We start from the raw sequence: 14,439 nt of genomic DNA, 5'->3' as shown, positions 1-14,439 counted from the left end.
TTGATATCACTGCTCAATCCAAGGCAGAAAACACTTTATCCATGGGACCAGATGGTGTCCCCAGTTGTGTGCTCCATGAACTCAATGAGTAATTACACCCGCAGTTAGGGCAGCTGTTTAATCTTAGCCTCATCTCAGGATATGTTCCCAAGGAGTGGCATACAGCAATGGTGGACCCACTTCACAAAGGAGGTGCCTCCACCAACCCCAGAAACTACCATCCCATCAGCTTGACAAGCCTGTTCTGCTAAGCTATGGAGAGGATCATAATGGGAATTCTAAATGAAGACATAGGGGACTTGCAGACATTGGATCCAATCCAGTTTGGCTTTGTCAAGGGCAGATCATGCCTTTTAAACTTGGTTGACTTTTTCAAAACAGTCACCCAGGCCATTGACGTGGGCAAGGCAGTCCACACAGCCTACCTTGACCTGGCAAAGGCTTTCGACATAATACCCCACTCAGGTATCATTGAAAACATCACCAGCTTAATTGTGAACCCATACATCACAACATGGGTTGCAAACTGGCTAAGTGACGGAACACACAGGGTCAAAGTTGCTGGTGCCAGTTCACACTCCAGAGCTGTCACAAGTGGTGTCCCACAGGGCTCAGTCCTGGGCCCACATTTGTTCAGTATCTACTTTTCAGAAGTACAAGCAAACACTGGAGGATTATGGCTGACAAAGTTTGAAGATGACTGCAAACTGGGAAGCATAGTTGGAAACCCATCTGACACAGACATCCTTCAGAAGGGTCTCATAGACACGGATAACTGGTGCCACAGCCATGGCCTTACATTAAACACTAAACAATGCATAGCCATACCCTTCAGGAAGAACAAGGTTACCACTACTTCCCATCTAGGTGGCAATCCTCTAAGCACAACGGAGGTTATCAGGGACCTGGGCACCCAGGTTGACAGTGACCTTTTGTTTGACACTCACATTGCCAGGGTAGTTTGGAAGGCCTTCTACATTGGCCACCTCATCATGCAGTGATTCACATCTAGATCAAGGGAGGTCATTGTTCCCCTGTAGTCATCACTCATCAGACCAATGATTGCATACAATGCCCCATTCAAATTGGATGGGCCCACAAATTCCTCGACAGGAGGTGAAAGGGTCTCAAACATATTTCTTATGCTGCCCGACTGAAGGAATTCCAGCTGTATTCAGTCGCCACCGTCTGCTCAGAGGTGACCTGTGCCTGACATACAAGGCTATGTCCAACCCAGAATTAATGAACATGCTTCACCTCAAGACCTCTACATCCATCAGAACTACAAGGGCAGGAGACCTAAACCTCAACACAGATATTACTAGGATGTGCTGGAGGGACAGATTCATCACCCAGAGAGTCCATATGCTGTGGAACAACATCCTGGTACATGTGAGGCTGAGCACCTCACTGGCTTTGTTCAAGTGAGATCTTGACCAATGGATGGGAGATTGCAGGTATACCCCAGGGATAACCTCAGTATCACTGCTTGACAGAGGCACAGCAAAATAATGGGCATATTATCCATCAACTTGCAGGTGGCAGAAGCCACAAAACTCTGGGCTAGGCTTATTAATGCCCTAGGGCAGATAGCCTAGTATGAACCTATGGACATAGGCCTGGGGCAGTTCCTGCTATTAGGACAGTGGTCTGCAGCAAGCTATATAGTAGTAGTCAGTTTTAGCCATTGGTTTTTGACCATGGCTATTCCATGTTGCTTCTTGTTGTGGTACAAACATGGGTGTGTGGTTATCCATGCTATTTATTGCTAGTCACCCTCATTTTGTATCTTGTTCCATGTTTTTGCACATGTACATCACTGTATGACGTGCAGCTGTTTCCGCAGGGTCATATGCGTGGATATGGATGTTAGTTGGGATCCTCAGGTGTGCATATTGTACATGATATTACATTACTTAACACATGGCATTCATGCCTCAGGTGGTGCTGCAGGGCCACCTCTGTCGGATACACATACTACACTCCCTGTACGTTTGGAAGCAGGTTGTGTCATGTTAGGCATCCCTGTTACTGTATGAGTGAGTCAGAGCGGGTATCAGTCCCAGTGTTCCTACTGACCAAGCGTATGTGTTATGCGTTGCCTCTTTGCCAAGGCCAGGGCATACTGGGCACGCCTCCTTCTGCCTACTGGGACTAGGTCAGGTTGTTCCTCCTCTGAGTCACCCCCTGCCTGTGGTGGCCTTGGCAATGGTGGGGGGATGTTTGGCCCAGCTCTGTGCTGGTCCTGCTGCAGCTGTTTCCGCAGGATCATATTATGTAGCATAGCACATATCATGATCATTTGGGTACATGTAGTTGGTGTGTACTGCAAAGCTCCACCAGACGTGTCCAGACACCAGAACCGTGACTTGAGCAGCCCAAACACACGCTCTATGATATTACGTGTTTGTGCGTGTGCCTCATTATGGCGTTCCTGTTCAGGTGTGTGTGCATTTCTGATGGGTGTCATCAGCCACGGCTCAAGTGCATAACCTGCATCGCCCACTAGGTGCCCGTGTGGGAAGTCCCCATTGGCAAATGATTGGTACAGCTCGTCAGATGCCAGATGTGGGAATCGTGGTAGCTCCCAGGGCAGCCAGCACACACATTCATTATTATGCCCTGGGCATCACACACGACCTGGCAGTTGATGGAGGGTTATCCCTTGCGGTTAATGTAGACTCTACCCGCTCACCGGCTGGTGCTTTGATGCGTATGTGCGTGCAGTCTATTGCACCCAGCACCTCAGGGTATCCCGCTATTTGCTGGAAGAGACGCATATTGCTGGCCACAACCTCACGGTCATTAGGGACATATATATGATCACTGACATGTGGTGACATAGCATCCAGGAACTGGTGCAGTACTCTGGAGGCTGATGCCTGTGATATCCCCATCATATCACCAGTTGGTCTCTGGAAGGTACCTGTTGCTAGTATTCTTAGGCCAACACATACCTTGGTTTCTACTGGGATGGGTTCCCCTCTGTTGGTTCTGTGTGTGAGATGTGGCCTGCACAGCTCAACAATCTGCTGCAGAAGGTCTCTGTCCACTCTGTAGCTCTACTATCTCCAGCTCATGTAACCCATGGTAGGTGACCCTGGGCCTGTATACTCTTCTCCTTCTCCTCACTCTGGGTTGTCTGTCAGCGCCTGCATTGTCACCACCCTCAGCAATTCGCCTATGCCTGATTATAATAGCCATGGCAGCCCCTAGCATTTCTGCTCTGAGTTCAGCTTTTTTCAGTTTTCAATTCTGATAGCTTAGTTTCTGGCAGTATCTCTTGTGAGAAACAGCCTGCACTGCTCTTTGTTGTGTTTTAAGTGCTGGGTTGGGCTTCTAGTCTGCCTGTGTAATTGCCTGCTTCTAATTGTTTCCACCAATTAACTCTAGTAGTAGCTTCTGTCAGTTTCCATGTATTTTAGTTGTTTCCTGTTTCCTCTCTGTTTCCTGAGGGGGAGCAATGTGCACGCCAGCTTAAACACGCTCACAGTTACTTAAACACGCGCGCACACATCCCTACACGGTGTTACACGCCAAGACACATCCTTACACGGTGTGATTTATGTTAAAACGCTACAAGACACTGCCTTCAACACGCACGCCAGCAAACCGTTGTAAACAGTTTGCAACACGCTCCCACATGTTAAACCTGCCTTACACGCGCGCATGCATGTATATCAAGAAAGTTTGAGTGTAGGGATAGCGTATACCCTCAATTTCTTGACTTTCCTAGTGTTCTGTTGAGACACACCTCCCTCACTGATGTCTGTCTGTCTGTCATCTGTTACTTTACATTGCCCTCCAATCTAGTACATTTCTTTCTATCCCCCCCCCCCGTGATGTCACCTACCTCTTACTCTGTTCCTCCCCCTTCTCTAAGTCTTACACTACTCAGAAAGTGCTCATTACCTATGTGGCAGTGTGATTCAGTATTGTAACCCTCATTTACATAGGATTGCCTAGTAATGACTAGTTACATGTCTTACACGGAGCTTCCCCCCCTTGACAACCACTACACGGAGGCCATATTGTTTTTGGTCTGCAAGTCCCTCCATTGACATTCAATGTACTACATAAATCCCACAATTGTGGGCTTATAAGCTTCGTTTTTTAGTTTTAGGTAGCGCACCCGCTTATGCGGTGTGCTGCAGTTAAACCCAGAAATCCCGTGAAAAAAAAAAGTTATATAACTTATTTTTGCAACATTTTCATGCCAATGGCCACATATTTGGCCATTGGCATGCTTAATGAAACATATGCACCCTTTATTGGGAGCTGACATAGCTCCGTTTTTAATTTTGCAGAAATGTACTCAGCTGAGTACATTTCTGCAGCTAACACGTCCGTTACACGGACTGGTTTTGGCTTCGTGGATCGCTCAAATACCTCATTTGCATATCTTGGAGCTGCAAATGAGGTATTGAGCATTTCCACGCCCAGTCCGTGTAAGAGACGTGTTAGCTGTCTCTTACACGGAGATTTGGGCTGTTCCTGAATCAGGAGGCTTACACGGAGGCTTACACTACTCTTGAACTCCGTGTAAGCCTTCCTGAATCTGGCCGACTATTTTTCTGAAGGTTATTATAGTATAGTTTGTCTTGATTTATTTGATTTTTGTTATGACTGCAAAACATTCTGAAGTTTAAGATATTATGGTGTTTTATATTTTTGCCATTCTTTGCATACCTTTTCTCTATCTTGCATTAGTATTCTACTCTACCTCATTGATTTAGGACAGGATTACCATTTTATGCAAGTCAAATGGGCATAAGTAAAGGAAATAATGCAGCCAGGTAAGAGGAAAGTTGGAGCAGCTACGGATGAGAGCCATGCAAGTCATGGTAGAGCAACCCGGGATTGGATCAGGATAATATGATGGCTAGCATGAGAGAGCTGCAGCAGAGACTCTTGAAAGGGCACACTAAGTGACTATTAGATTATTTTATTGTATATAAGAAGGAAAAAAGTAATGTTTTTTTTCTGTAGTTTAAAAGGAAAAAATACATCTTGGTGCAAACAGCACAGAGATTGCTGAAAGTTAAAATGACTTGGTCGGGGGCTATTGAGAGGCAAAAATAGATAGCAACTAGGAACATAAATGCAGTAGAAAGGCTTAGAATTTTGTCAAATAGGTTTGTTAGATACTTAACAACATCATTGGATGGAGTCATAGTTCCTTACACATTAATGAAAAGCCACACTTGGGTTGTACGGAGAGGATGGGCTGTACTTGTATAAATGCCGACATGCCTAAGACCAATGAGAGAAAAGGATTACTGAAATTCTGTCAGATGTATCTGTAGAAAGGTCACCCTCCTGTGGTAGAACACTGTCTTAGAAGTCATGGGCTTGGAAAGTCTGATTCCCCTTCACTTAGGCTGACATCACCTGCCCCTACATGTATAGGGCCCAAACTGAAGGGCAGACCCTTGGCCACTTTATTGGGTAGTGGACAAACTGGGGGCCAAGGCCTGGGATCTGAAGATTGGTTGATGGATTTTGCAGATCCCTTTAATCACTGGCGTTGGTTGATTTGTTTTTTTTTTCCTAGGGGGATTACTTGCCATTCAAGAAAGGGCTGCTGGTTTATTGGCTTGAGTGGTTTCCTTACAAGTCATAGGCTATGCACACATCTAGCGATTCTCTTATTAATACTGACTGGTACCATATTCAATGTATCAGTGACCTGGCATTTCAGTGATAGCTAGAACTAATTGGCACAGTAAATGCACGGCTGCAGCCATTTTCCTCCAACATAAGTACATTTTAGGCAGTATATCCCAATTTATCAGTCAACTAGGATTTAATTTTCATCTAACATTCATTGGCAGAGTAAACATATGGCTGCGGTAATTTTCCTACAACATAAATATATTTGCTATTATTGGGTAAATATGAATGGATTTATTTGTAACAAAGTAACGGAGAACACAGGCTGGATATGGGCACCGCATATTTCTAGAATACTCTAATTCTGCACCATGCAAAAATTCTAATCCTTCTATGGTTGCCCAAAATATAGGTGCATTCATTATAGTCAAATACAACAGACTGGTTGGGCGACAGCAGTTAAAACAAGGCATATTTAACTTCTGTTTGCCTTAACATTTTACTACACGTCAGTCGCAAATACCCGACCCTCTCCCAAGTTCACATCCTTTGTTCTGTGGGACATCACTTCTCAGCTTAGCCAGCTCTATACAGGCCGCAAGCACATACTAAAAGAACGGCTGTTGTTTGAACATGAAGTAGTCATTCATTTCTTTATAAAAACTACATATCTAAAATATACTACGGAAAACAAATCAACACCATTAGCTTAAACTGCACACATACAAATCACTTTCTGCGCTTACAGTTGTACTAGCCTCGCCCCTTTCCCAGCTGATTTAGGTTGTAGCTCAACATTAAACAGCTGCTTAGTTCGGATGATACCATTTATTTTAAAAAAAGATATATTACATATATATATATAGAGAGAGAGATACAGTATAATAATTTTCATATTACTTGCGACAATTTGCCTCTATACAGGTTCAAGAAATAATTAATATTCAGAGGTTAGCGTAAGGTGCATAACCGATTAGTTAGCAGGTCTAGGTGCTGAGGAGCTAAGTTCCCGAAGCGCGCCCCCGCTCGCAAAGGCAAATGGTATGGGCGTCTCCAGCTGACCGGCCTGTAAGGCAGGGTTGTAGCCCGAAGTCTCTGTTGCTGCTTTTCGTTCTTTTTTTTGCAGTTTATAGGATTTAACATTTCCTGTTGTTGTATATAAAATCATACAGTTGGAGTTATTGTGAAGAACGTGCCATTACTTGTATGCAATAAAAGGACTGATTATTGTGTAGCCGCTATTCTACGTGTTTCTGGAAGTCATTACCCTGATAGGGCCCAGCCTCGGCCTGCGGTCCCTTCGCTGAGTTTCTTCATACATTTTGCCGGGCCTCCTTTCCCTTCCCTTCTGTGTTGTGCCTTAATCTCACTACTATGGGGGACGCAGGTAGCGAACGCCGTAAAGCACCCAGCTTGCCCCCACGTTGTCCTTGCGGTTTCTGGGGGTAAGTAGCATTGCATGTACTTAAGTACATCTTAAAACAAGTATGACTAGTACAGGAATTGTCTAAGGTTGAATTATGGGCCCCTAGTTGAGGGAACTGGTACCCCTCTTGGCGATGGCAGTTGACCATTGTAAACAGCAGTCTTACAACTGGACGCTGCTTGCCGATCTTGGTCTCGATTTGACGTTTGAAGGCTGACACCATTGTGTATGGGACAGTTTGTCCAAACCCAGGTTGTGCTGAAGTGTTGAGAATAGACCCGTATTGGTGGCATAGATGCTGATCTGGCTGGTTCAGTAATACTGAATTGTTAACTTGGCAACACTAGGCAGTATGTAATAACTAATGACATATTTAGTTGGGGCATGGGACTGAGGTGAATATTTGGGTGGGTGGATGCCACCTGCTTTTTTTTTCCTGATGTTAACGAATATGTACATATAAGTGTACGAATAGTTTTAATGGTGTAGTGTGTTGGGAGAGCAATTTTCATATTTTATATAATTTTTTTTATATTTTCTGAAGTTTTGACATGGTTGGGATTTTTTTAATGAATATTCAGTTGTTTAGGTATTGACTTTTGTAGTGACTTTTATTTTTCCTTGCAAGGATTCCATTCTTTATATTTGTAATGTTGATTACTGTACCGAGTTTGCTTTTATTTTGACATTTAGTGTAAAACCAGAATGAGGAAATGCATGTTTTGCAGCATTTACATTGGATCTAGTTTTTGTTAGTTGCTCGTTGTGCACACCTTTTAAGTGTGTATGTGTGTGTGTGTATGTGTGTGTGTGTGTATATATATATATATATATATATATATATATATATATATATATATATATATATATATAATATGTAGTAAGTTCTGAAGTTTATGTTGTGTGAAGTCTGATTTTGACACTTCTTGGAACTAGTAATCACATTGTCACCTCATTACTTGTTTTGCACTTTATCTTTTGAGTGTTCGTGAATGTTAGTACAAACGTAGGTAGCACACATCGTTATAGTTGGAATGACGAGAGCACAAAGGTGGGGAGCAGATGTTGAGCATCTTGTCAGAATAATTTTAAAAGCTGAAAATTTTTGTCATAAATGTTCAACTATACTTTTTGAGGAGTGTGCAGTGGTAAAATGTAAACAGTATGGGAGGGGGAGTAGAGGGAGGGCGATAAATGTTACCATTCCTAAATTAATTTTTCTTCTGTTGTAGGAACTTCAGCTTTAGTTTTGATTGGCTATATAGATAGTTTCATTTCTTTTTATTGATTTAGAATTGTGGTATTGGCACTCTGTCCAGTATATTTTAAATAATGGTTGAAGCAAAGTAGAATAACGAACCTTCACAGTTCTGCATTTTATATGGTAAAGAAATATCGACTTGTACAGTTTTTGATACAAAAATGTTTTTGAATTTCATTTTGTTAATAAATATGGCATGGATATTTATTTTTTGGATCATAGGAAGTTACTAGGCTAATGGCCCTAGGGCCCTTACAAGGCTAGCTAAGTTCTACCCTTATTTTTACGATCAGAACCAATTGCCTCTGTCTAAGAGGGACACAAGGGGAACTCCTGGAGTGAATTTACATTTACCCATCCAGTCATCCATATTGCATTTGAAGAGGGTGAATGAGGTGCTCTGTTTGACATGGTGTGGGTCTGTTCCAAATGTGTGGTAACCTATGGGAGACAAATTTGTCCTTCCATCAGATTCTATTAATGTCACATACCAGGTTAAATTGTTTAGAGCGAGTAACCTGTGTACCGTTCGACTAAAAGCAGAGTCAAAGATTGCATTGTATGCAAGGCCTAGATTGCCTCTGAGTAGTCTGTATGAAACGGAGTACAGTGGATATTAAGTGTACACACCCTTGTTAAAATGCCAGGTTTTGGTGATGCAAAAAATGAGGCCACAATAAATAATTTCAAAATTTTTTCTACCCTTAATGTGACCTGTAAATTGTGCAATTCAACTGAAAAAAAAAATCTGTTGGGGGGGGGGGTAAAAAAAAAAGTACAATAAGCTGGTTGCATAAGTGTGCATACCCTTAAACTAATACTTTGAAGCACCTTTTGATTTAATTACAACATTTAGTCTTCTTGGTTACACACCTGCCCACGATTAAAGAGACTCTGATTAATCCCAAGTAAAGTTCAGCTGTCCTAGTAGGATTTTCCTGACATTTACTCAGTTGCCTGCTACAGCAAAAGCCATGGTTCTGGGAGACTGTACAAAGCATCAAAGGGATCTCATTGTTGAAAGGTATCAGTCAGGAGAAGGGTACAAAAAAATTGCCACAGCACTGGATGTACCATGAAACACAGTGAAGACAGTCATCAAAAAGTGGAGAAAATATGGGACAGCAGTGATGTTGCAAAGAACTGGACATCCCTCCAAAATTGATGAAAAAACAAGATGAAAATTGGTCAGGGAGGCTGCCAAGAGACCTACAGTAACACTGAAGGAGCTGCAGGAATTTCTGGCAAGTACTGGTTGTGTACTATATGAAGCTGTGGTGGTGCAGTAGTATCGTTGTCGCCTCACAGCAAGAGGTTCTCCCATTTGATTCTTGGCTGGAGTGCCATCTGTGTGGAGTCTGCATGTCTTCCCCGTGGTCAAGTGGCGTTCGAAAGACATGCATGAATGGGTGTGCCTTTGTTGAAGGTTGGGTGTCGAGCTGGCACCTCAGCACTGTAAAAATCTACTGCCAATCATTAGCGGACCGGAGTTTGCTGTGGCGACCCCTAACTGGGAAAAGCCGAAAGAAGAACTGGTTGTGTACTACATGTGACAACAATCTCCTGTATTCTACACATGTCTGGACTATGGGGTAGGGTTGCAAGATGGAAACCTTTTCTTACACAGATAAACATCTAGGCCCGGCAAAAGTTTGCAGAACAATACATCAAGTCTTCCAAAAGCACATGGAGAAATGTGTTATGGTCTGAGACCAATGTTGAACCTTTTGGCCATAATTCCAGAAGGGACGTTTGACTCAAAAACAACACTTTGCATCCCCAAAAGAATACCATCCCCACAGTGAAGCATGGTGGTGGCAGTATCATGCTTTGGATTTGCTTTTCAGCTGGAACTGGGGATTTAGTCAAGGTGGAGGGAATTATGCACAGTTCCAAATACCAGTCACTTTTTTGGCCCAAAACCTTCAGGTGTCTGCTAGAAAGCTGAAGGTGAATTTCACCTTTCACCATGAGAATGACCCCAAGTGTACATCCAAATTAAGAAAATAATGGCTTCACCAGAAGAAAATTAAAGTTTTGGAATGGCCCAGCCAGAGCTCAGACCTAAATCCAATAGAAAATCTGTGGGGTGACCTGAAGAGGGCTGTGCACAAGAGATGCCCTCGCAATCTGACATTTGGAGCATTTTTGCAAGGAAGAGTGGGCAAATATTGCCAAGTCAAAATGTGCCATGCTGATAGACTCCTACCCAAGGAGACTGAATGCTGTAATTAAATCAAAAGGTGCTTCAACAAAGTATTAGTTTAAGGGTGTGCACACTTATGCAACCAGCTTATTGTACGTTTATTTTTTTATATTTTTCCCCTAACAGATTTGTTTTTCAATTGAATTGTACAGATTATAGGTCACAGTAAAGGTGGAAATTTTTGAAATGATTTATTGTGGTTTCTTTTTTTTTTTATATCACAAAAACCTGGCATTTTAACGGGTGTGTACACTTTTTTTTTTTTATATTTGACAAATGATTTCAGATGATCCACATAGGACATATGCTGCAGACCTTGAATTATCCTTGTGAGGAACCTTTGAAGTTTCTCCAATTTCTGCATTTGCCTGCAAAGGTACATACCAAAAGGGGCCTTGCATTCAATTACTAGCCTATTGAAGAAAGAGTACAGAGGTTATAACCTCTCTTTTTCTGGATGCAGTGCCCTTGCTGATGAGATGAGCAGAGATATGGTAATCAAAGATAAGGTTGCTGTCAACTTGTGCCCAGGTCTCTCACCACTGAGTGTGTACTTGGCATGTTGATTATTGATGGGGTAGTTAGCAAGAACATTGCATTTACTGAAAGGGATAATGCTGATGCATTTTTTGCATCGAGTTTAAGGCCATGACTTTGGTACCAATCATTTGTTTAAGGTGCTCTTGTAGGATGTTGACATAGTTTGGCGATTCTGAGATCGCTTCCAGTTTCAGTCATCAGCAAACTGTCAGCCACAGGCCAGTAGTTTTAGTTTTAGCTTGTACTTCGGAGAAATAAATTCCAAACAGTAGAGGTCCCAGGACTGCACCATGTGGAACACCACTGGTTGCAGGTCTGCTGTTGGACGTGGATTCCTCTGTTTTGACTATGGGGGTGGATTCCTCTGTTTTGACTATAGGTTCTATCAGTGAGCCATTTATTGACCCATCTAACAACATAAGTTGATACCTAGCTGGGTGAGTTTGTTAGTGATGCCTGAGTGGGGGATAGTGTCACAAGCCTTGGTTAAGTCCTAGATGGGCTTTATGCACTGATTTTCCCTCGTCCAGGGCCTGGGTGACTGTCTCAAAGAAATCCACCTGGAGAATAGGCATGATCTCCCTTTGACAAATCCAAACTTGAGTAGGGTCAATTGTTTGGAGGTTATCTATATCTTTGTTGATAAGGTCCATGATGATTCACTCCATGGCCTTGCAGATAAGGCTAGTAAGGCTAATAGGTCTATAGTTCCTGGGGTCAGTGGAAGCGCCACCTTTGTGCAAGGGGATAACTGTGGCTGTTTTCCATTCAGCTAGGACCAAGCCAGTGCTTCATCCCAGCTGAAAATCCCTGCTATGACGATGTGACAGACCGAATCCACAGTGCTTCACTACTTAAAATAATGCTTGCTACTTTATTTCCATGCTAAATTCATCAGTATGAGTTTATTTTCTAGAAAGACAAACGAGTATCTAGGTCTTGTAATTAAAACACTGTACATTGACAACATAAGTGAAGATACAGTCATGAAACTGCAATGTAAGTAAGAAGTTGCTCTTCTAAGGAAGTAAGTTGGTTTGTTTTGCAGATGTATGGAAGTGATTGTTCAGTACCAAACTTTATATCCTCTTATGGACCTAGTTCTAGAAAACTTAAAAACTCAAATCACACAATGTTATCAGCTTTAACATGAGTGTAACTGTAAATGAATTTAACTGTTAAACAAACATGCTTTGGAAAGTGAACAATAACTTACAGTTGGCATAAGGTTTTTGTTTTCTATACACTGAGTGGGCACTTGAGAATTTTTCTTTTATAGAGTAGCGACTCGAACCATGCAAAGTATTGCCAAAAATTTCAAGGTGTCAGTTTCTAAATGTAGCTTGGTATGTGTTGAAAAAAAATTGGCTGACTACTTTAAAAATGGTTCTGCTTTAAAAGTGGCCTTGGCACCAGCCTTTACCCTTGGTTTAAGGAAGTTGAGGTGATGGTTTGTGTATTCCCCCACAAGAAAAAATGGTTTAAGGAAGTTGAGGTGATGGTTTGTGTACTCCCCCACAAGAAAAAAAAGTTTTTGTGTGACCAGATTTTTCATTTTCCAGAGTGTCGTCGTAATATATTCTGAAACTGGTGTCTTACTTGCAAAGGATTTAAGAATTGTACTAATACACGCATAAAATGCAGTGGTTAGTGGAGGAGATACAGATCTTGATTTTCAGAAGGGCTAGTTTACTTGGCTGAAGATTTTGGATGACTTATAACTTTGTGAGCCAGCAACTAGAAGGCGTTTTTGGGAGGGGGTGGTAGTGATATTTGGCATTTAAATGTTTGTCATGAGATATCATTTGCACTAATGTGGCAGGCTGAGCATTTAATGTACTGATTATATAGTATATATTGTAAGGTGCTGTTGTGGTGTGTGTATTGTCTGTTGTAGTAGAGAAGGTATCGATTTCACACTTCTAAAAACTAGTGTGGTCTCCTTTAAGGCCCCTGAGCCAGTGGTAAACATTACTCAAACCGCTGAATCACTTACAAATGCCTTCTACCAGCACCTACAGGACTGCATGGATCAGGCAATCCCAAACAAAACTAAGACTCTCTGTACCAAAGGCAAGCGTCCAGTCTGGTGGACCCCAGCCATAAACAAGCTCTACAACAAAAGGAGGAAGCTACTACAAGATAGAGCAAAATCCTTGAAAGGTAAGACACCTTTGATCATTATAAGTAAAAAACTAAGAGCTCTCATAAAATCATCCAAGGCAAATTTTGAGAGAAAAATCGCCAAGGACTCTAAAGAGAATCATAAGGCCTTCTTTAGCTATGTTAGAAACCTAGGAGGAAACTCCCAGATATGCTCAGAATTAGTTCAAAATGATGTGAAAATTACTGAACCTACACACATTGCCAACATACTGGCTGACAGGTTCAGTGCAAACTTCTCCCCCAAAGGAGAGATATCTATTCCAGAGGATTGTAGCCCCCAAACATCTCCAACGCCCAGGTGAGAACTGCCCTCACTAAGGCAAAAACACAGCATCCATGGGACCGGATGGTGTCCCCGGCTGTGTGCTTCATGAACTCAATGAGGAATTAAACCCACAGTTAGGACAGCTGTTTAATCTTAGCCTCACCTCAGGATATGTACCCAAGGAGTGGCGCACGGCGACTGTGGTCCCACTTCATAAGGCGGTGCCTCCACAGACCCTGGAAATTACCGCCCCATTAGCTTGACAAGCCTTATCTGCAAAGCCATGGAGAGGATCATAATGTAACTCATAAATAAAGACATAGGGAACTTGCAGACTTTGGATCCAACTCAGTTTGGCTTTGTCAAAGGCAGATCCTGCCTCTTAAACTTGGTTGACTTTTTCGAGACAGTCACCAAGGCCATTGATGAGGGAAAGGCAGTCCATACAGCCTACCTCGACCTGGCAAAGGCCTCGACACAATACCCCACTCAGGTATCATCGAAAAACTCACCAGCTTGAATGTAAACCCATACATCACAAGATGGGTTGCAAACTGGCTAAGTGACAGAACCCACAGGGTCAGAGTTGCTGGAGCCATGTCAGACTCAAAGCCTGTCACAAGTGGTGTCCCACAGGGCTCAGTCCTGGGTCCACTCTTGTTCGGCATCTACTTTTCTGAAGTACAAGCAAACACAGGAGGGTTATGGCTGACAAAGTTTGCAGATGACTGCAAACTGGGCCATAGTCGAAAACACATCTGACACAGATATCCTCCAGAAGGGCCTCACAGAAATGGATAACTGGTGCCAGAGCCATGGCCTGAAGTTAAACGCCAAAAATGCATAGTCATACCCTTTGGGAAAAACAAGGCTACCCCTAGCTACCATATAGGTGGCAATCCACTGAGCACAGAAAAAGTCATCAGAGATCTGGGGACCCAGGTTGACAGTAGCCTTTCGTT

General features: G+C 42.7%; 1 protein-coding gene across 1 annotated transcript in view; it reads left to right on the top strand.

Annotated features, from left to right (window-relative positions):
- Positions 1-6,651: 6,651 nt before the first annotated feature.
- Positions 6,652-14,439, top strand: part of ZFAND3 (zinc finger AN1-type containing 3) — a 1,811,752-nt gene continuing 1,803,964 nt past the window's right edge. The window contains exon 1 of the mRNA XM_044060318.1: positions 6,652-7,058. Within this exon, the coding sequence (XP_043916253.1) occupies positions 6,988-7,058 (71 nt within the window). The 5' untranslated portion in view covers positions 6,652-6,987. The remainder of the gene's footprint in view (positions 7,059-14,439) is intronic.

This window comes from Protopterus annectens, chromosome 1.part0 (genome assembly GCF_019279795.1).
Source record: "Protopterus annectens isolate FY-2018-M chromosome 1.part0, PAN1.0, whole genome shotgun sequence".
Classification (NCBI taxonomy): domain Eukaryota; kingdom Metazoa; phylum Chordata; order Ceratodontiformes; family Protopteridae; genus Protopterus; species Protopterus annectens.
This window is presented reverse-complemented; position numbering and strand designations above follow the sequence as displayed.